This window comes from Labrus bergylta, chromosome 3 (assembly GCF_963930695.1).
Source record: "Labrus bergylta chromosome 3, fLabBer1.1, whole genome shotgun sequence".
Taxonomy (NCBI): domain Eukaryota; kingdom Metazoa; phylum Chordata; class Actinopteri; order Labriformes; family Labridae; genus Labrus; species Labrus bergylta.
In genome coordinates, this window is record NC_089197.1 from 11,624,066 (window position 1) to 11,648,016 (window position 23,951).

The 23,951-nt window shown below is 40.9% G+C and overlaps 1 protein-coding gene across 1 annotated transcript; it reads right to left on the reverse strand.

The window, feature by feature from the left end:
* Nucleotides 1-527: 527 nt before the first annotated feature.
* Nucleotides 528-22,306, reverse strand: trpm5 (transient receptor potential cation channel, subfamily M, member 5). The gene is made up of 26 exons (XM_020643212.3): nt 21,872-22,306; nt 19,959-20,026; nt 18,034-18,190; nt 17,762-17,942; nt 16,695-16,861; nt 16,406-16,583; nt 15,072-15,136; nt 14,465-14,650; nt 14,011-14,110; nt 13,704-13,822; nt 12,705-13,052; nt 11,511-11,654; nt 8,918-9,041; nt 8,556-8,701; nt 7,606-7,718; nt 7,271-7,372; nt 6,425-6,683; nt 3,067-3,185; nt 2,790-2,922; nt 2,509-2,683; nt 2,157-2,325; nt 1,865-2,043; nt 1,459-1,591; nt 1,162-1,234; nt 965-1,055; nt 528-822 (listed from the first exon to the last, which is right to left on the reverse strand). Exons 1-26 carry the CDS (start codon nt 21,905-21,907, stop codon nt 674-676), a joined length of 3,714 nt encoding a protein of 1,237 aa, XP_020498868.2. The 5' UTR covers nt 21,908-22,306; the 3' UTR covers nt 528-673.
* Nucleotides 22,307-23,951: the final 1,645 nt, after the last annotated feature.

The window sequence follows — 23,951 nt, forward strand, 5'->3', positions numbered from 1 at the left end:
ATATATATTTATTCACAAGATATCCAGACGGAGTCATTCATATAAGAACTTATAATAATGAAAAAAGACATAGTTATTAGTTATTACAATTCTGGGTTAAAACATCATTTATTTGATCAAGTTTACAAAGGAACATCTAGCTGTCTAATCAGTTATATTGAAGTTAACGTCATGCAGTGTTTAAAGTCCTATTTATTTTAGGCCATTTTGCCGCAACTGGATAGGACAGCTGTAGAGAGACAGGAAATAATGGGAGAAGAGAGTGGGGGAAGACGTCCAGCAAAGGGTCGAGGTCGGACTTGAACCCTCGTACGCTGCGACGTGGACTATTGCCTCCACACATGCTGCACGTGACACAAGCGCCAGGCCATAGGGCGCCCAATGTTATGAATTGTTGAAAGGTTGGTTCATCAGCAGGTTAACAATGTGTCCTTAAATATCTAAGTTAATATTGTGGTTATTATTTCGTAAAGTTTTGTCTAGCTGAAGAAGGAACAGAGGTAATAAACAAGACCGACATCAGCACACAGATTTATAATCATTTAATGAATTTAAAAATTCAAGTCCAAAACAAATCAGTGTCCTTGCTCCTTAAATTAAACCAACATTAAACCTCCAAATAATCTCAATAATTTTCATATTGTATAATCATAAGCTCTCTCAGCATGTTTTTTTATTCATCAATGTATGGGAATTTTTTGTTAGCTCCATATCCTGGGTGACCCGGTCGGACTTCTCTTCCTCCTTCTTGTTTGGCGTCTTTCTCCTGTGGACTTTGTGGAGCATCGTTACCGCCGCTCGCTGTGTAGCCTGTGAGAGACACTGACATTTCAAACCATATTAATATTACATCAGATCAAAAGTAAACACACCAGAGAAAGAGTGTAATCACACTGTACTAATACGGCTCCAAAAAGAATCATCAATTACGAGTCACTCTCTCCTGTAATTCATTTTGTCTCACTTGGAGCTTTTGGAGCGTCCTTCCCGCACTTGAGCGTGCTTTGAGCGAAACACTCTGCCATCCAGGACAACACCTCTCCACAATATTTGACCTGCAGACAAAGCCACAACGAACTGTTTGTCAGACTGTTTCATGTATAACAGGCTTTAAAAATGCAACCCAAATGGTTCCATAAAGAGTCACTATTCCAGATTTACCTGAGACTCCATGGATACCATTCGTTTCTCCTGGTCTTTGAACCCACCAACAATCCTCAGCAAGCTCTGAACCCTTATTCACATAAAACAAAAAAGAATCTATTAAAGCCATACTTACTGACGCAATGCCACGTTTTTACCACAAGGGGGCAGAAAAGGTTCATAGAAAAACTGTAGTGCTTGGCAGGTTGTGTCCAGTGGTTCTGTCAGATCTTTTTTTTTTTTTTTAAGAAAAAATGTGGCTCGTCATTATTCATCAGAATGACAGTTATTATAAAGTTTTAGAGTAACATGTACTTGGAGGAGGTGCTCTTGAGTCTCTCCTCACTGCTCTCCCAGTGCTGCCGCTCGAGTTTGGCCAAGTAGTTCTCTTTCTGAACCGTCTCCCATGTGATCAGCCTCTGGTCGAGCCCTGCCGGCAGCTCCCTCTCTGTTAAAACACACACACACACGCACACACAGAATCGCGCACACACACGCACACACACACAGAGGGAAGCAGTCCAATTACCAATTAACCAGCAGGCAATTTCATGGAGAGAGCAGGTGAAGGACAGAGATAAGCACACAGTCTGTTTTTTTCCCCGTATTTCATTTAATTTTAATTTAGCCCCACTCGCTACAGAAACTAGTTTAATATCTGCTAGACGTCAGGTAGAAGGCCTTAATAACTTTTTAATGAAAATATGCATCAAATTTATACCAAGAAGCTCCTGCTTGGACTCGGGCCGTTTGATCAGGCTGAGGAGGCCTTGAGAGAGGTGGCTGATGATGATGAAGGGTGGGGCCAGTGCTGGACGGCTGTGGTATTCAACAATCAGGTTGTATCTCTGGAACTTCCAGAAGATGTCCGTGTTGCCCTGAACCACCTGAAATGTGTAGCTGTCACGAAGAAAAAAACAACTGGTGTATTTCTTTGTTGAAAAAGCCACACGCCAAATTCATATTTTCAGATGGACAAACATTTAGACACATGTTTCCTGGATTTCTCTAACCTGAACATGGCAATGAGCAAGTTCATCAGCAGCACATTGGTGACAAGAAGGAAGATAACCAGCAGCAGGATGACCAGCCAGTTGGCGTAAACGTTGGGACATGGCGGCCGTAGGCCCAGGATAATCTCTTCAGAGTCATTGGTGCAGTTCATGTCAGGCATGCGAGCAGCTGTGCTCCGTTTAACAAAAGAACAACAACATTAGTTTAGAAGACATCACATTCAGGTCAACAGAGAGCCATCCCTGATTGCACAAATGATCCAAATATAACACAAAAGTGCTTTTTCATGCTTGAACACTCATTTTCAAAAGTTGCCATAAATATAGAATTCTGAAATCTGCTGTAATTTACAGTCTATTTCCTCCAGGGGGATCTGGCCAAAGATGTGCAGGTAAGGACGGTACAAGGCTCTGCGAAACACCCAGTCAATACGAGGGTCATTGGGGTGGAGGAGAGCCTGGGTGGCAACTCCGTATGCAATCATCCAAACAGTCAGGAAGAAGAGGAAGAAGAAAACATCCTTCATCTGTGAAATAGAAACAGAGAAATGTTTAGGCTGCACTGTCTGCATGTATGATCTTGAACATCAATTACATTTTGTCGTAATACAGATAATATTTTGTGTCAGTCACCATTCTTTCCACAATGATGATCTTTGGGCCTAGCTGCTTATTAATCGCAAAGATGTGGATCAGACGCAGAGTAAACACCATGAAGTCTATTGCGAGGACTGTTCTTCCTGCCTCATACGTGCCATCCACCATCCTGCAAATCAAAGAGTATGAACATTATTGAATAGCCTTGATCAATTCTCTAATGCTGTAACCTAGATTATCAGGAAAACAAATCTAGAGAAGTCCCCACTGGTGTTTTTTTTTCAGTGTTTGAGCGTCATTTAATGTAAGTTACCTGCATGAAACCCCAACAACAAAGAGCGAGATGGCCACCATGTCGCACTTGTTCCAGTTGTCCTCCACATAGAGCCTGAACTTCTTTAAGATGCTCATGTCCTCATCTGTGAAGAAGCTCTGGGGATCAAAAAAAGAATTGACGCGTTGCACTATGATTTTATTTTTTCTAAATTGTTTAAGGATATTGAAGATTTAGTTAATTGAGACGCATTCAGACATTTCTCAAGCATCTCTTTTTTTGTTTTCAAAAATCTGACGTGACAATTATTGATGTTGAAAGATTAACAATTTCCAACATTATTTTTTTAACAGATTCTACGTGCTTAGTCGTATCAGGCACTAGTTGAAAGTTATTTTGAAACATTTATAAGTAAAATGCTTTATCTTTCATACATTTTCTTGGAAATGTACATCTCTGCAATTGGCTCAAAGCCTGAGCTTGTTATATAATTTACACTGCAAGCAAAAAAAGTCGGTCTAAATTTAGAATGTGTGCCACAACAAATCTGCCTTTTCATATCTGAATGTTTTCACACCCTGAATAGTTCAAGGTGCTTTATGGATAAATGCGGCTTCAAAAAACTTTTTGAAATGATATGTATGAACACAGTGTGTGTGTGTGTGTGTGTGTGTGTGTGTGTGTGTGTGTGTGTGTGTGTGAGAGAGAGAGAGAGAGAGAGAGGGAGAGAGAGATCTGTGTAATATTTTATACAGGGAGCCCAATTCAGGCACACCTGCAGGGCCAGAAGGGAATAGCTAGTTGGCACTCAGCCTTTGCTGCCTCAGAAGCAGCTGCACTGTCCCCAATTCTCAATCCTGTAAAATGTCTGTCACACTTGGAGTGTAAGGTTGAGCTGTCTCCTGTGGGTTGAACAGTGAACCTTTAAATGCATCAAAAACCAGGGCTCGGTCCCCGGACGGCATAATTGGTTTGAGAACAACCTGAGGGCAGTGTTCTGCTTTCAGAAAGTGATAGACTGGAGTTTAAGCCTTGACTGTCATGCTACAAAGGTCAACATTACAACCAATTACCTTCAACTATAACGTTCAGGCTTCCTAAAAGCCATAGCATCAGCCAAATGGACAGGAAGGTGGACTGGGGAAAAATCCAAATCACATTATTTTGCCTGGGTACCCTGCAACTTCCATTTGGGATCATATAGTTCTCTGAAAGTAGTCTGCAAGGTTGTTACAGCCGCACCGGCACCCCCCCTCTCCTGTTTGTGTGAGCGACCTCTGATCTGTTTTGGAGTGCCTGTGTGTGCGGTTGTTTGTGTGTGTGTTGGCGAGTGCATCCTCTGGCCTGATTTCGTCCACCTTTGCTGCTGCTGCTGCTGCTGCTGCTTATGAAGCTTGATTGGTGCACAGAAGCACTGAAACAATGAACCAATCAGAGGACAGCACCTTCTGACACTGCTTTAAGAAGCTTGGTCTGCCAGCAGTCTGGGCGCAGCTTCTTTCGTTTCCAGCTCACTACTGTGCTTCTCGTTGTCTTCGTCTATGTTTGTAAGATGTTCTTAAAAGAACTTGTCTCTTCTGTGATGGGAGGCACTCGTTTTCTGTTTGGACCGAGTCAGATTTTAGCTTTGTTCAGTAAACAAACACTCACTTTAGAATCTGTTTAGTTTAGAGGCACGGTGCTGTTTGGTTTGGTTGGTAAGTGTAGTTAGGTAGGTTTTATGTTTCTTTCTTATTTCACCCATTAGAAAGTCAGTCATTAAAACTGTAGATGCCCTCTGGTTTACTTTGTTATTGATTTGACTCGCACCCATTGGTTCTTTTAGTTTGCTGCACCTTTTTGTTGTTGTGTCACAATTTTACTTCTTTTGTAATAAATAGCTTTAATTTACCAACACCATCTGGTTTTTATGTTTCCTGCCTTTCCCCACACGAGTGGGGTCGTGACAAAGGCTACTTAAAAAGGTTATTATAAGAACTGCTGCATCTATAAATACCTACTGGAACTTTTCATTTCAGATCTTTTCACTTTCACTGCAAATAGATAAATCTGGGTAGTATATAATATTTCAAATTGATGAGGTATACACCTGTTTAGTTGTCTGTCATAATATTGGTTCTTACAAGACTTTCTCCCAGTTTCATAGTTCATCTCACACCAGAGCACAGCAATCACGTTTTCTATCTTATCAAGAAAAACAAGATCTTTTCCCTTGTTGAAAAAAATCCTTGAAAGTGACTGTTTTGTTTATTTTCTGTAATATTTGATTTCAATCAAAGCAGGATAGGACTTTCTTTTTTTTATCTGAAGCACTGCTGATGGTGTCTGGTCATTTTAGGGCGTAGTTATTTTATCAATAGAGCTGAAACAAAAAACACAATTTAGGTAAAAGGTGGGGGCGCTGGTGCCTAGTGGTTAGAGTGCACTGCCAATGTACAGAGGCTGTAGTCCTCGACATGGGCAGCCCGGGGCAATCCTAAAACGTAAGGTTAACAGATATGAAATATCTGACTTTAAAAGATGAACTGATGTTGGCTTAACAATAGATAGTGAAGCATTCTGTTTATATTAAAGTTAAGGACCTAATAATGTCAAATATCTTATAGGGATACATACAAATGTTCTGCAGTAATATACTCTATGCATCAATGTAAAGGGTTAAAAATAGTCAACCTGCATCTGCAGGGTCTGTTGATGTTAGAGGTGTGTACTCATTGTCAACCAGCCAAAACCAGTTCATGTGAGAGCACATTGACTGTCACAATGTTTCGGGATTGAGCAGACTCACACTTCGATCACATCGATCAGATTTAAAGAGCTCACTAACCCACAGTCTCTAACCTTGTTCTGTGACAAGAATTAACAGGGTTCCCCGTGGCACTGCCTCCCCTCAGGGGGGAGGGATGCACCCCAGGGCTTGGTAGCATGCCAGGGTTGCCTGTAGCAGAGAGGTTCTGTTTTTGGAAACCTGCGCCATAGCTCTGTTCAGCTCGGGGGTCTTTCTGAGATGCACATTGAAAGAAACGAGAGGAGGGAACAGCGGTGAAGGCTCGTCTCATCTGGGGCTTTTGTGCCTAAGGGAGGGAGGCTCAGCGGGATCAGTGAAATAAAGGATCATGCTTGTCTGACCGGGCTCACTAGAAGGGAGTCAGGCAGAGAGGTGAAAGGCTCATGAATCCTTAAAACCTCAGGGAGATTGAGCTCATTGAAGCGATTCACATCCCCTCCTACTCAGAGATGTCTAACTTGTCAGGCCTGGACGCTGTCACGCAAACACATTTCATGGTGATGGCAGTGCTTTAGAATAAGAGCCAAACTGCATATAGATTATAATAACTACATCATGATCCGAGAACTTAACCCGTGTCCATAATTACAGTATAATCTGACTGAATACCTGTCGAAGTTCCTCAAGCACCAAGGTGAACACCCAGAAGTAGAGCATTATTTCGGCAGGTCCAGGTCCATACGGCGGAGGTCGACGGAAATCCAGCAGGAGCACGTAGGTGAAGAGGCAGAGGAAGGCGAAGTACATGATGACGTTACCCAGGAAGACGGTGACAGGAGCGCTCCAGAAGCGACGCCAACGGCGCAGCAAGAAACGCCACCAGACAGAGGCGCAGCTCTGAGCTGCTGGACCGCCGGGGGAAGAGTCCCTGCAAAATAAAGAGACCCTTAAGTTCTCCCTGACCTCCTTTTACAGACAAAACACAATTAACTAGGATATTTATAGCTAAATGGTAGATACAGGTTTTATCTTAAAAACCATGAAATGTTCAGACAATATTAATCATCTTAGTAGGGAAATGATGGCATCATGTTATTTTAATGATGTCCATTATGTGAACTTGTGTGGTGAATTCTAACATGTTTACCTTATCCTGATATATTTTTAATTTGTTTTATTGTATTTTTGTCCAATACTGGTTGTCCTACGTCTCACACTGCTGCAGACAAATTCCCCCTGGGGATAATAACGTTGAAATTAAAATGTAAGTCAGTGCAGTTAAGATGACTTTTATCCTTTAGCTGAATTACAGCTGGATCAAATGCAGCTTCCCTTGTTGATAAACGTAGAGTCATGACATCCTGCTCAATTAAAGAGGGAAATAATGAGAGGAAGAAGAGAAACATCTCGCAGTAAAATAACTAAAGCCATGCCTAAAGTAGTGACTTCAGTTCAGGTTACTTCAGGATGAACTGGACTATTATTTCCCAGAATAAAACTTTGTTTTGAACTCACAAAGCATCGTCGTCATCAGTAAGCAGTAAAGCCTTTTCTGTATCCATGCTGTCCAGCTCTGCAAACTGCTCACGGCCACTACGATTGTCAAGTTCCTCATCGCTACAAAACACACAGACATATACAAGAGGATCAATGCACACAAAAAAGATGCGCACGCACACACACACACACACACACACACACACACACACACACACACACACACACACACACACACACACACACACACACAGACACACACACACACACACACACACACACACACACACACACACACACAGTACTGCTTCAAGGCTAGGTTGAATGATTGGTGGCAACAGCAGATTGATCACCTGAACTTTATGAGGTTGGTCCAGATGAGTGGTGGAAAGAAAAAAGACACCACAAGTTTGGAGATGGCCGTGTCCGTCTTCATCGCCCCCCACCAGATCTTAGTGAGCAGAGCCTGTCACAGTCAAAGTTATGTAAAGTTTATGTCAGACCTGGTTTCATAACAGAGTTCACCACAAGAGGGCACAATAGGTCTTAGGATATTTCTGCCTTACAATTATTTTTGGGATGATATACATTAGAGCTTCATGACCAAAGTCAGTCAAGTTGGTTCATAGAAAAAAAAATGCAAGTTGTCCCTTCTTGTAAATCACTTTTATTTGACATGAGTTATTTCCTTCTCCACAGCTCTCTCAGTGAGTTTCTTATGAGGTCACTTACATGAAGGGGACACCTGATGCTCAGCCGTTCGCTTGTCCAGCCTTTTGTCAGTAAAACTGGCCAATAAAATCCACATCCCCTCCAAACACTGCATGTGCACTGAATTTCAATGAACAGTGTCCCATTAAAAAAAGGATATATTACTCCAACTGTGCGCTTTAAATAAAATATTACTTCACTGTCAAGAGTTTTTTTTTTTTTTTTTTTTGGCGTGCAAACTTTCCCTGCTGACACTGCATACCAATTAACTTTCAATCATGACTTTGTAATGACAAGGACGTTCGGCTGGATGTTTAGGCAAAAAATTGTGCACTGAATTGAGTCCAGTGAGCTGACAAAATAAAAAGTGACTTTGAAAAAAAGCAAAGGCTAAAGTTTGAAATAACCGCAGGGTAAATCAGTATTCCTGTACAGAAGGCAGCAAAATAAATGTTTTAACTTGAATAATTAAATGCATAAAACTCTGATGCTGTTGGGTAAAAGTTAAATACTTTACAAAAGCTAATAGAAAAGGTCAAATTTAAATAAAATGGATGTGTGTGGATGGCGTATGGATGTGTCTACTTGTTACCTGAACTCCATCGTGGGCAAAGAAGGATTTGGCATCCGCCTCTGTTGCCAAGTTTAGCACAGTAGATTTGCTCCAGCAGTGTGTTCTTCTCACTAACAAAGCATAAGCCCTGTCTTCACTGTTGGAGTAACACTCTCCGAAGAGATCTGCCACAATGGGAGCAGTAGGTACACAGTGTCAGACACTCAGCTCCATTGAAAAACTTGCACGTCCGGATTTATATTTTATTCCCTTCCATTGGCATTTGTAAGCATTTGTGTTGTTGCATTGTCGAGCGCACTGAATGTACCTCACGCAATATTTGACCTTTATTTTTCTGATTACGCTGTCAGCTTTTGTTGTTGAACAGTTTGTGTACTCACCAAGGGCAAACTGCTCATACTTGGCCTCCTTCATACTCCGTGCAGACTCAGCCTCTGATTCCAGTCGCGCCATCTCTTTCAGAATCTTACAACCCGCCAGCGCCGCCGCAACCGCCTCAGGGCCCTGAAGGATTAAAAGAAAGATGGATCCAAGATGTGGGTCTGACAGAGGGATCTGAGTATTCTTCTGCTTCTTAATGGGGAGTACTGTGTGTATCAGACTGCAATTATTATCACCTGGAAATCCAACGAGTGTCTCGACGGGCCTCAGTTTGATATTTTTCTCCATGTAATTTACAATTATATTTACATGTGATGAATAATTCAAGTGCTCGATGTTGTAGCTGCTGTCATGTCGACTAAAATGGCTGGCAATTAGTTTGCATGTGATAGAAAGTACAAGCACAATATTTTGCATTTTGGGATTGCATCTCTTTATGCATGTCGACACATAGCACCCATGCAGCCTTGCTTTGGATACAGCATGCGTTGGCATTATATCGAGATAGAGAAAGCTATTCTCAAAGGTTGTACTGTAACAGTGTTTTTGCATTATTTTGTCCATTTACTCTAATTCACTCGTACTTAATTTTCTGCTGAAATGTTCAGAAACATGCCTTTAGTTTTCCTTTCTTCCAGGCTATGATTTCCAGCTAATTTTAATGCTCTATGAATGTTAACTCTATTCATAACAGAGTTGAGATGATTCACAGAGAACATCAAGTCCTTAGTGGCTTCACGCTACGTTACATGATGTGATTGAAAGTGAAGATTGATCTAAAAAATATGCATCACCGTCTATGCTTTTTGGTTTAAATAACAATAAAAAAAGCAATGACTGTCTGAACCTGACATTTAGGTAAATGTGATCACTGGTTTTCTGTGAGAGAGCAATGAGAGAGCTAGCACTCTCATATCAGTGCATGCAATATGATACTGGAGCCAGTTTGTGGTTAGCTTAGCTTTGCATGACTGGGAATGAAATACACAGGTGGCCAAAGACTCTGCACGAAGAAACAGTAACCTCCTAACAAAGAATCAGCTCAGTGAAAACACCCAGTAAAACCTCAACATACTGTTTATAACTTACAGTGTTGTACAGATTAAATAAATGAGATGTGACGTTAACCATGATGTTAGAAGGTAATGAGAGGAGATTTTCTTTAACTTTTGACAAAGGCTGGGCAGCAGTTTTACTATCTTCCTGAACAAATGTTTGAATTATAGATTGTTTTCTTATAAAATGAACATAAATAGAACTAAGGTAACACTATTTATATGGACACAGAATCTAAAATATAGATTTATATATATTTTTTTGCTGATCAAGTCTGATCTATTATATTAAAACTACCTGGACTATGCTGTGTTAGTGCCAAACAAACGTGCATGCCAAAATAGCTGGTGACTTCTATACTTCAGTGTTTTATGCCATCTGATTTATGTGGGACTTCCTCTAGAGGAATCCTCCAGTAACACGCACTGTACATAGGCAAGTATGTCAACATGTATGTATAAGTTTACGACTTAACCGGTTGTGTTTACAAGTATGCGTGGTAGGATTAAGTACATTTGAGCCTTAAGGCTTTAGAATGTTTTATGTGTATGGTAGCGTATGTATTGTAATTTCATCTAAAGTCAGACAGTCAAAAGCAATCATCCCATTCAACATTTCTTCTTCAGGACTAACGTGTGTGTATATATAGGACGATATTAAAATCGCAGGGCTCTTCTTTGAAGTTCCACTCAGTGTTTTGGACTTGATGCCTCTTTATTTATTTAGATGATCGATGATACTTTTACATTGCACTGTTTATGATTATTCCTTGGTTCATATGAATGCACATATCTAATCCGGGCTCTCTCAGCTTTTAGAGAGCCTGCGAGGATAATTATGATGATGCCTTCAACGTGAATGATGCTTCAAACAGTCAAATTACGAACACAGATCTGGCGGCCAGAGTGTGAGTGGTGGAATGATTTGCAGAGGGAGATGTACAAACACTGAATGCAATTAGCATAATTTTAGATAATGTTTGAGATAAGACGCGGTAGTGGAACACATCCGGGTGACCGCTGTGAGAGTACGATAATTGGCTCTCATAGTCTTGGGCAGAGAAATATAGAAATGATAGCGATGTTGAAAAACAGTAATTACATTGATTGGTGTCATTTAAACTATTCATAGAGCGTTTTCATTTATATTCCTCAAGACTTGTACCATCTCAGTGTACTGCCTTTAAATGGGCATAACCTTGATTTGAATAATGTTCTATGAGATAAGATTGCTTTCTAGTTCACCTCAGTGCTTGATAAATATGCCGTTTGCTGTTTTCTTTTTATCTACAGCAACATTTTCATATGGCAGGAGTGACCTGCACCTGCACTGCGCTGGCCCACACCACTCTTACTCACAATGGGTCCAGAATACAAACCCCTCACAGAATAAATTCAGCTTGCTTCTGTTTGGTTTCTCCACTTTTTTTTTTTTTTCCAATTCAAGGCACATTTAGACTTTTATTGATTTGAACCACACAGAGCTGAGGTTGAAGGAGCTGGAGCTGAACTGACAAAAGAAGCTGACAAGACTGACCATAGCCCAGAAGTAGTTGGCCATCTGCTGTCGGTTCTGCAGGACAGCCCAGAGGAACAGATCCCTCCAAGGATGTTCGGAGCTCTCCTCTAACTCTGCCAGGTTCTTCTGCGTGTGGAACAGCCGACCTTTTGGTGGCTTCTCCTGGGAGCATAGAGACAGCACAACACATGTGTTAAAGAAGTAGTGCAAACAGGGTACGAGCTGGTTTTATTCTCTAAAGGGTATCATGACATGGTCTTTAGTTCTTCCTCAACATAATGTATTTTCTGTTGTTATTTTAGCCTCAGATAAAATAAGATATATAACAAATATAGATTGACATTGGAGTCATTTGTTCTCAGACCAACTCATGAAAAACTAACTTAAAAACTACAGCAGAGAAACCATGGACTGTAAATATTAATGGATGAAGCCTGAGTGATGTCACCCTTCTGTTTCTGCAGGGGGCTCTGGAGGCTCATTGGCGGCAGCCGCATTGCGGGAAATCCTGACTCAGCCTTACTTTCAGAGAACCTAACGACAGAATATGAGATGGAGCTGAGGCCGGTTTTAAGCCTCCTGACAAACCTCTACACCTCGTCTCCTGCCCATCGCGCCTGACCATGCACAACTCGTTCATAAAATCAAAACGGATAGGCTATAAAAAAAACTAATCAGAGCAATATCGTTTTCTTTTACTAGGCTGTAAACATGTTAATTTCTCCTGTAAAATGGGCATTTGTGAGTGTATGTGAATTCTCTGTCTCTTGGAGCAACCCTCAAGTGGACAGAGCTGCAGTTTTTTGCACTGAGGCCCATCAAATTGAGCCAATAAGTATGCCCTCTAAAATAGTTTTTTTTTCTTTGCTGAACTATCAAAGGGCCCAATTGAGATCATCAAAGGGCCACATTAGGCCCACGGCCCCACATTTGAAAAGGTACAATCTATTTAATTGCATGTGTCAGGCCTCTAAGAGTTTTAAACGACACTGTCAAAGACATTTAGAAATTAAAATGACTCTCTGGTCAGAACTAATATGCAAACTCTGACAAGGAGTCAGAGACAGACATTTCTTAATTTTAAAGTGTCAGAAGCCAAAAAGATGAGTTCCTGGGAAAAGACACTTTTTAATTATTTTCATTATTCGAAAGGACTTCTTGTTCAGTGAAACATGATCTGCTGAAGACTTTGAGACAAAGTATATTACTTACCGTTGGCATCTTCTGGTAAAAGCCTTTGCAGGAGTCGTGGAGAAAGTCTTTCAGCACTTTGGCGACCTCGAAGAGGGTGAAGCGAGGTTTCCGCTCACCTTGCTCAGGCGGGTGGTGCACAGGTAGACCAGGCGACCTGGCAGCACCCAGAAGAAGCTGCTTCTCCTCGTACTTTTTAAGGAGCAGGTTGTGAAGGAGGCTCTTCTCTGACACCGACCAGTAAAGCTCCTGCAGGCGACCGTAAGTGAGGAACTCGCCCAGGTTCACGCCGTTGTCCACAAATAGACGCACAAAGTCGGGTTTGTCGTTGATCAGCGCATCCATCATCACCTCCTCAAGGTCGCATGCCTGAAATAATCATGTTTATTAGTGACAATGGGTCATAATGCAAAGCTCTGTTGTCCTTAAAAGTTAAGGGTTTTTGAATCTGGCAGGTTCTTTTCTTCTCTGTTAAGTTCTTTTCTGGCTTGCCACTTCTGTTTTTGATACTTAATGTCTAACATGTCAGTGTGTCCCTCATATTTATTGAAAAAAAAAATGTAAGCTAACAAGATCAAAAATTAAAGAATGCAAACACAAAATATATTTTTTCGCAACGCTCTGGAGATGTCAGGCAGTTATTCCATGGGACTGAAATGTCTCTCTTACTGGGTCTATGACAAATTTTACTTGGGGGATCTCCTGTTTTTCACATGAGCAGTTGGACATTTGAAGGTTAAGCTACTTCCCCTCTAAACCAATGGTTCCTTGGAGCCCCCCCCTACTTGAATTTAAAGAAGCTGACCCCTCCCAGGGCCGACAAAAGAAAACAAGTGATACATTACCTTCCAAAAAATATAAAATAAAACATTTTTAAATGTTAAATTGGGTGCGGCACACACATGTTCTTATCAAAAGACCTTTACATAAATGATCCAGTAAGTGTGTTATCAGGACATTAGTTCAGACTTGCAAATCGAACAAGCTAAGAGCAGACAAAGCCTCTGTTATTCGTCTCACCTTCCACTCCACGTCTCCATTAAAGATGTCACTCTTGGCAATGTCCACCCTGTTCCAGGCCACAGCCAGCTTCAATTCATCCAGGAAGTCTTGAGCTTCTTGACTTTGGCTCTTACACGCTGATTTATACACACAAGGGCACAAACAAGCACACACCATACAAAATGTCAAAAGGTCCACAATCTATGAAGAGCTTAAAATGTCAAGACTCTATCGCTCTGTGCAACTGTCAAGCCTCAAAACCTGTAATTGTACAGCCTGAGAAAATTGCAAGTTTTCTTGATAACACACTCTTGAGGTACTTTACCCTTGACTAGAGCTTTGAGGATGACCGTATCCAGCTCGGAGCTCTCCTGCTCCGGGTCGTGGACTGTGAGGAGGTGACCATGATCAAGAATCTTCTGGATCTGATTGGCAGGTTGACAGTCAGTTATTACTCAAACCTCCCTTCCGTTCAGTAATGAGCTGCTTTTATTCTATCGCTAATGCATTGTTTACTGAAATTGCAATCCCCTAACTGTGAATGTCAGCTTGAAAGCAGGATGCATTATTGGTAACTTCCCCTCCTCCTTCATATTCTTAATTAGGTCAAATACAAATTTTAAAGATAAGGATGAAAATCCCACATTAGCTCCCCTCACAACATTTCCCACTGTGCCCCATTTTCCTGGAACCGCTCAAGACTTGTGATGTGCGTATCTGTGTGTGTGTGTATGTGTGTGTGTATGTCCATGACGCCATGCTGTGCACATCTCTCTCACCAGCTTGACCCAGTTACTGATGTCTGTGCGATGGTGGGCATTTGGAAAGGTGTCCAGCAGCAGCTCATGAACACTGTCCGTATCCCAGCAGCCCCTATTCATCAGCGTGACGAGGATGTCAGCCACGCCTCCTGAGCCTGCCAGGATCAGCCATGGTGTCGAATTGCCAATGCCTTTATACATCCTCTGCAGAGAGGGGACACGGTGTTCAGACTGGCAGGCAAACTCACAAACATCCTCATTTTCACTGAATAACTCTGCAGCCAAACCCAAACAGAGATTTATATTGATCAGTGTGAGCTGTATTCTGTGATCATAGTTACGGCTCTGTTTATGCACATAGATTGGTGGCTTTGTCAGCCTTTCCAGCCAAACAGATTAGCTTTGTGAGGACAGAAATGATTTGTTTCTCAGGCTTGTTTTTGGCCCCACAACTTCAGGAGGCAGCAGAACCCAAATTTGATTCGGAGTATAATTCTCAAACCCAAGCTACTCCTCAGAGTCAGATTTTTGCACATTCACTTCCCAGGTTTTAGAAAAGGTCTCTTTGCGGTCATGTCTCCAGAGTTCTTGAGTCACTAACAAAGCAGAGTGAAAGGAAACGTACCTTTAGGATCCTGGGTTCCCCATGGACCAAGAGACACAGCACAGGGATCTCAAAACTGCCTGCGCCTGCAAGCACCAACAGGTTCATTTATAGTAATATTTGCATTTCAGATTGCCTCAAATCAAAGCCACTCTTTGGTATTATCTCATCACACTTTATATTATTAATATTCTTTTATTAAATATTATATAAGTTTTTTTCCCCCACAGGTAGTTGTAAGCAGGTAAGCTGTAGTCATGTTCCCTTCTAAGATTTGTTTTACTTGTTTTGGAGAAGCAACAGGTCAAGCACAGGAAATAATAAGAGTTAAAAAAATAATAAGAATTTACAAAGCATCTTTTCCTCCTATTGATTATCACAACACTTTACATATTTGTCTTGTTATCTCTTAGAAGGTTCCACCACCTTGGTTACAAACATTAACTGTTTACGAGAAGGGTACATAGTGTTCCTGAAGTGTAACTAAAGTGAAGCCAATGCTCAGGTGCTTTAAATATGCATTGTTTTTCATGACCAGCAAGGGGCGACTCAACCGATTCCAAAAATAACCTGATTGTATAATTCACAAAGAAAGTCGACCAAATTCTCATTTGATTTATTTCTTCAGGAAGCATCTTTTTTTAAAGAGTTTTTAGTCTGGATCGCTATAGTTTAAAGTCCTCCACAATGCAGCATGATGTCCATTCTGTAAATAATGGTCTAATTTAGAAATGGCCTTTGCTGTAAAAGTGGCCACTAGTGGTATACATGCTGTTTACACTGTATCAGAATAAGCAAATGGCTTTCCACTATGACTTCCAAATTGCGTCACTCATAGCTCCAAAACTCAAACATTGCAAAAGTGGAATTATCATATTCAAAGCTTTAAAGGGGGCTTCACTGTCCGATGAGTGATGCTTTGAGGGCTAGATCCACTTTAATGATACAGCCTGTGGTTGGGAACCATCATATTATAAATAAATGCTTAATAACCCTTTGCAAATGCGAGAATGGGGATCAAATTTTAATGTTGCATATCCTCCGTGTGTCGAGTCTGTGAACACTATAGCATGCTGATGCATTGTGTTTCTGAATGGATCCCGATACTTTGCCAGTTTCATAGAGTCCTGAGCAATACTCATTTTTGACAATTGCACGTGTGTGATGTTTAAATACGAATTGACAGCAAGCCATTTGGACCACAAACAATCCCACGATAAACATAACTCTTAATGCATCCTGATGCATGATTAAACACCATGAACATGAACATTTCAATTTTTTATATTTATGTACATTTTAAATAACTAACAGTACATTAAGTCTTGCTCCATTTTTGCATCGAGCAGCTTTACCTCCATAACCTGTGCGCTGAAGAGAGATGTGTTTGAGCAGCTTCACCCTCATCTCACTGGTGGCTCCTGGTCGGTTGGGGTCCTCCTCCACCAGCACAAAGTGAGAGTGGTTGTTATCCAGGGAATACACCGACCCATGAGGCAAATCCTGGGGCTTGTATACTGCAGGCTCATCCACCTACAGGGATGCAGAAAGACAAAGCACAGCAGGAAAACATTATTGTGATGTGCTCATGGATGCTTTGCTGCTGTTCTATTAGCTCTATATTGCGTGTTCATGGACAGAAACCTTGGCAGAGAGAAGCGCCTCTCGGTTGTGGATCATGTTCCAGGGTGCGATGCCAATGGCCACGACGCGAACTTTAGACGAGGTGCTGGCCAAGGAGTGATCTCTCACTGCCTGGCCCAAATGCTTGGTGATGCCAAAGCGGAAACCATTAGTCAAAATCCATGCCCCTAGGAGAACAGAGAGGCAGTTTCAAGTGTGTAAATGTGCTAGACGGTTTTATGTGCACTTTGTGATTGGAACTAAGAGGATTCAACATAAACAGCTTGCCTATTGATTATCATAAGTAGGTTATGGCCTTATATAAAGCATTCTGTGGTAGTCATCCTTTTGTGCATTTAAATTCATGAAAATATTTGACTTATCATTCAATTAAAACACATATAGAAAAAAAATGAATAATTCACGACTCTTATTTGGATTCCTTTCATCTATAAAAAGAGCTTTCCTCATATGCTTCTGTTACCAGCCAATATCGGTAAATTCTAAACCCATTCTCTGTAGCTCTTTTCACTTATACACTCCTGAAAATGTCGAGGAAAAATGAAGGGGAGGGGGGGGGGGGTCTCAGGTGGCAGGACGCAGCATTACAAAAAAGGAGATGAAATGGTGGATATGGAACTGACAGAGTCTGACAGTCTGACGCTATGATGACAGTTTTTGCCTTCATGACGTGTTCATGTGTTAATGGACATATTGAGAGTATCAATGAATGAGTTGCAAAGATCATACTTGCAAGTAGCAAGAGTATTTAGTAGCTGCATGCATGACGATCACACCAGTCGCCTGCGTGATTAAAACAATATCACTGCTGCCTGCTTACTCGCAATGAACTTTCCTGAATTCTACAAGCTGTGTTCACACATCAGCTCAGTCGGCTGGTAGGAAAATTCCAGGAAAGGCATGGTAAAAGGTGGCCTTGCAGTTAGTTTTGTACAGAGGCTCAAAGCGGGCAGTCCGGGTTTAAGTCTGACTTGTGGCTCCTTTCCTGCATTTCATTCCAAACTCTCTCTTTCCCCAAATACCTCAGGACATGTGTGAAAACACCATATCACTGTTTATTTCCCAACCTGTACTCTGGGCAGCCTTCACAAGCCCCTTCCTCAGAGTGTCCCTGAGCCAGGGCTTCATCTGAGCCAGCTCGTCTCCTCCCACCAGCGCCACCACCAGGTGAGGAGGAGCAAGGCCCCACTCCTCTGTTAGCATCTGATAGATCAGCACTGGGTCTGTGTTGCTGCGGACCCTCAAAAACTGGATTAAAAAAAAAGACACATTGATGTCAGTGTGAAAAAAAAAAAAGATCTTTCCACAGCCTTCAGCATTATGAGTTTTCATGTTTCACCTTTCCTCTGGTCTTAGGAGAGCCAGTGAAGTCAATGTCACCCACTCTTCCAGCTGCCCAGTGGCTCTTCTCTCTCTTTATCCTGCCGGCCAGGCCTCTGGCGACGTTCTCTAGTGTTTCATCCACTGTGGAGCAGCAGGAGCAGCCCAGCAGGACACTGAGAAAAACATGCATTGAATTGAGATGAGTAATGTATCAAACAGTCCTTTCTACTTACACTAACACTAGACTTAATGAATAAAATATGGTACCATGCAATGTGTTGATATGTCCAAATGTATCTGTAGTCATCCAAGATACAGGCAATGTCCAAACGATTACACACTGAATCTTTGAAGGATAAAGATATATCTGTAAACAGACAAGATTGGACCCTGAGAAATCTAAAATCCAAATTTCCCTCCTTGAAGCCGATCAGTGAAAGGATATAATCTCACTTCTTTGCATCTCTCACTGTATGTAGGTGCCTGAAAATCCAATAATACCCCCTGCCAGATCTGTGATCTTTGTGATATATATATAAATCTGGTTTCGGAATGGAGCCTTTTTGAGATCTTATGTGGAGAACATCACCCAAGGCATCTTTGACAATTGGACCTCTCTGTATCCTCTGAAAATGTTAAAGATAAGTGACAGATCCATACACGTACCATTTGATCACCCAGGATGCAGGTAATGTTTTTTTGCCCAGTGACAAAAAAAATTACTCATAAATATCCTGCAATTCTATTCGCCCCCAATTGCAGAAAGGTGCAACACTGTGTGATTCTCTTAAAACTCTTAAAACTGTTCAACTTTCTAGAGCAAATAGAGGGGTTTGATCTAAATATAGAGGTATAATCTCTCCTGTAAGCATCAACTCAGTGCTTTATTTAACCTACTGCAATAATCTCCTATATTTTACTGCCAAACAGTTTACTGTGGATGTGTTTTTGGGTGGTTTTATGTGGGGTTCAAAAGCTTCTCAAAGTATTATCAAAAAACTTTTTGGATCAACACGTTGGATCAAAACTCCTGAAAATAAAGACACGCAAAGATTCCTCATGGACATGCAAATCCTATTTTGGTCTAAATTACTTCCCAAACATTCGCATTTCTTTCAAAACTTTTTTTAAACCATTTATTCTCACAATTTATATTTTTCATCATGATTGTTGTTCTAATTATCCTAAGATCTTTTTTATTTCTGTGCCATATCCTATATATTCTGTTCCATACATTTTCTACGATACTCATCAAACAACATGGCCTGTCTAACTTTTTCACATCATGGATCTCTAAACTGCTTTCAGTAGCAGTCTTTGATGTAACATCGGGTGTTTCCACGGCAACGATACACATGTTGTGTCTGTCATGGTGGCCCCGTCGACAAGACACGTCCCATTGCAACTATAAAACTACAGATTTCTCTGGCTTTGATAACTCTTGCTTTGGAAATATTTGAGGTAATGCAAGTACTCAACAACAACAAAATATATTTTTTATTAATTGAGATATTTTAGTTTAAAATTCTACATATTGTATAAATTAACCCATGTGGCATCATTCATGTTCATATTTAGCTTCATTTAGAATGCAACTATTTGTTTTTGTTCTGAACATTTAACATCAGACAATTTGTTCTATAGGAAATCCTGATCAACTGTCTTGAATATTTGAATGAGAAAACATCCTGTGACACCTCCCTCTCATCTCTGGGCTGATCTGGCTGCTTTTGATTGTCTATTTCCAGTTGAGCCGATGGAGACTTCTCCATCTCGAATACTGAATGGCATTGCAATTTGTTTGGGATGAGAGCTTCTGCCAGATGTCATGATGACTGTGCTGCCTAAATAACTCAACGTGAAGGGAATAGGCTTGTCTGTTTGTATTGTCTTCGACCTCTAAATACACACACCCCTACATAACCACACACACACACCCACCTGTGCTCATCTGACCACTCCAGCATGTCCCCACATCGCAGACATCGAGTCTGTGGCTGCAGTGTAGCCTGTAAACAAATGAACACACCGATATTAAGTCCATTTTCCTCTAAATCTATTATGCCTCGCCCGCCACTCTTTTTCACTGAGGGAGAGGTTCTTAGAAGTATTTGTGGTCAATACAAAGTCGGCAGAATTTTCATCCTCGCTTCATATGCAAAGCGCTTCCTGAATGGTATTTAAAGGAGAAAATACACAAAACGCTGTCAATCATGTTCAAGAAAACCAACCAAACTAGGCCACAGTACTGCGGGCTCCCACTGGAACCCTTTTGAACATGAAACGCCTTTAATGTCAAATGACAGTAATGTATAGAGATTCCATTACTGTAAGCAGCCTCGTGAGCTGTTATGTATATAATTATTGTTTCCCAGTGAAAACAGCCACAGTCTGTTTATCTCTGAATAAAATAAATGACACTGAGTTCAGAAAGAGAGCTTATTCATAATTGATAAGATTATCCATTTGCCTGAGTAAACACAGACTCTTATCAGGCAGCCTGATTTGCGTGGGCACTTGAGCTGCCTATGAAAGATGATTATAACAGAAATGCAGCACAAGTGCATATTTCATTTGACATATATAAAAAAAAAAAAAACGCAGCAGTCTCCCTGGGTACCTTTCACTAAGGGAAGTGTATTAATAGAACTCTGGTGCAATAATTAACGCACAGACTGGGAGTCGATTTGTGTTAAGCCATCTGTTTTAATGTAAGAGAGCAGCTTGTTGTGGAGGCCTTTATTTGACTGCAGGTCTGGGTCTGGGAGGGAAGGGACTATTGAGCATGCAAACAAGACACTTTGCATGCAAAGGTAGAGGAAAGGATGCCCAACTGAGTGTGTATGCGGGTGTGTGTGTGTTTCACAGACACAAAGAATACCCTTACAGCACGCACACTTTCCATCCAGCTTGGCGTCTGGCATAATAAAGTTCTTTTTTCTCAAGCAAAGGACATGACAATTTTGGCTTTCTCAATCTAGTGATGTACACAGGCAGACAAAAAACACAGCTAGGGAATGAGTTTGTGTAAAACCGGGCTCAAGAAACTTGTATATATTGTTATGAGTTGACGCTATACAAATACAAATTGATTGATTGATATCACTTGCTGTTACCTCCATTTAAGTGTTAACCATTGATTATTGGAAACAAAGCGACATAATAATTAAAAATCCATACCTGTGTTGTACCGACTTTGTTTGAAGACAGTGCTACTGAATGCAGTAATGCAATAGTTCTACTTGAGGCTTCATGTATAAGATTTTAATAAGAAACGATCTGAGGTTGAAAAATTCCACACTGTTGCCTCTTGAGACTTTTTGGTCTGTTTTATCATGGAGAAACAATCATTCACTTTACGAAGAGATGCAAGATATCCCGATTCAAAGCTGGTTATCCCTGCTACACGTTTGTAAAATAGAAGGATTGTTTCACTGGATTAGGGGAGAAATGTTAAAAATGTGTGTATTAAATTGTATCACTTGTTAAGAAAGACTAACAAGTACATCTCATTATGGTTTGATGGCTGAGAAATAGAACAAAAACACTGATCTTCTGCTTGATCTTCAAGGTAAACTCTTCAACTATGTAAAAAAACATCCTCCACATATGAAGCTATTTGCAGATACAAGATGATTTTCTGATATTGCCTAAAGATGCTTGACCTACAATTCAGATGTGAACCTGTGTATAACTAAAAAGACACATTGGGAAATGGGACAACCTGTTCAAAACATATTCTTGCATCTTTTCCCCCAGGCAAAACTCAAGACACCTCCATATATATATATATATATATATATATATATATATATTAAAAATAATAAAACAAATGCTACATTGTAAATACTCACCAGAGGTGTGTCTTGCCTCTCCTGCATGGCTGCCATGAATGAGCCTCTCCTCCTCCCCTTGCAGAACTACACCTGTAAAAGCTGAGGGTTTTCCCTTCAGGTGATCCACCCCGGGCCATCAGGAAGTGGCACAAAGGTGGTGTTCTGCCTCCAGCCAATCCGAGACACTGCCGCGCTTGAGAACTTTGCATGTCGGTCAGGCTCATCAGCATCACATTCTCCTGCTGCCTGGTGGTGACACACTTATAGTTCAAAAAGATCATTCTTACAGTCAACTTTTCCATTCATCTCTGAATGTATTCCTTACATTTACTGACAGCAGAAGAGCTAACCAGGGCCAACATTTTAATTAAATTTAAGAGAATAGATCCAGTGTAGTCTTTCTTGTTTGGTTCTTGATTATAACTCTGCTACTGTGACAGCTTTGCAATATTTAATATGAGGTGAATGGAGAGAAATCTGTTAAATATATCAAAATCATTGCCCATTGAATAACGGATTAGTATACTTCTTGGTAGTAAAATGTTGGTTTAAGTGTCCTCTCGTAATTCTGCTGCTCAGTTTCTCAACTCAGCCATTATTACAGCATTGAGAATACAAAGAGAATCAGTAGTTTATGAGGGTTGTAACAAGCGGGGGACTGAAAAAATGATATCGAAAAAGGGCACCAGTGCGAAGAAAGTCCTGATGCATTAATAGGAGAGAAGTTCTAAACCCTTTACTAGCATGTAGGGACGTCTATACAGCACTGAGTCCCATTTTCTCCTCTGGAAGGACGCCCTAGATGCCACTTAATCACAATATGTTGCACATCGTACCACTAGAGAGCACTTTATCATGTTTTATCTACAATATACAGTAGAGGCATCCAGGAGGGAACTAGGAGGGGGGGGGGGGGGGGTTATTTTCAAAATCTAGAATTGCCACTTTTGCATTTCTCATATAAAGACCCTCTGGATTTGTGAATCCAGTCAGGGGTAAAAGAAGAAAAGGGGGGCTTGAAGGTCACCGCAATCGATCAGGTGATGAAAGTGAACGGCCACAGAGGTGCGATCAGGCAGAGGCCCGTAACCGCCCTGCTCAGTGACCAGCAAATCACACGGGGGTTTTATTGGCCGCCATGAATGTGTTTAAATGAACGAGTGAGAAAGATGTATTTGTTATGTTTTGCAGTGAAGGTTTATCATATTGGTTTAATTAATTAAAAATGGTTACATAATTAACATTCAGCAGCTGACTTGAATCAGGCAAGAGGAAAAACTGGAACATTTCTACGACTCTAACCTGCAGGGAAAACTCTTTAAATAAAGCAATTAAAGCTGTGAAAGCACTTTTTAATTACTGCAGCCTTGACCTATATATGACCTTGAACTACATTGTATATCCTCATTTGAACTTATTTTCATTTTGGATCCTACACTTAGTCGATGCCACACGTTGGCATGAAGACTTAGGCCTCTTTGGCCTGCAGGCAGAGATAGCTATGATGGCCACTCATCACAAACCCCCATGGCAAACACAAACAAACAAACAAACAACCAATCAGAAATGAAACAACAGCAGCAATTTGGATTTTAGAATTACAGTTGGCAGACACTTACCTAGTCTCATACAGAGGCTCATGTTCTCTCCCACTGCATGAGATAGATTTGCCTATAATCTTAAAGGAGACTTTTCAATCCTGCCAGCTACACACAACGGTGTGTTATTTAACAGTGAAACACTTTATATATATATATATACATATAAAGAAAGATACTTGTGACATAATGAGAGAGAAGGCTGTTAAAATGTGTTATCACCAGCCTGGTCTGTGCATCCCATGCTTTGAGTAACAAATCAGCCATTTTCAATACTTAATAAATCTCTTTCCACAAAACTCTGTCATTCAGGACATGTAAACCGATATCTGACGGAGGAATCTTTCACTGATGCCAGAAAAGAAGACAATCGCCAGTTAGATCAGACCTGATTTGCTCTTTCATCCTAGCATGTCAAACAGCCTGCTGATGTTTGGTTTCCGCCCCCTCACACTCCCTATCGGCCTCTCAGGTCTTCTGACCAATATCTATTGCCAGTT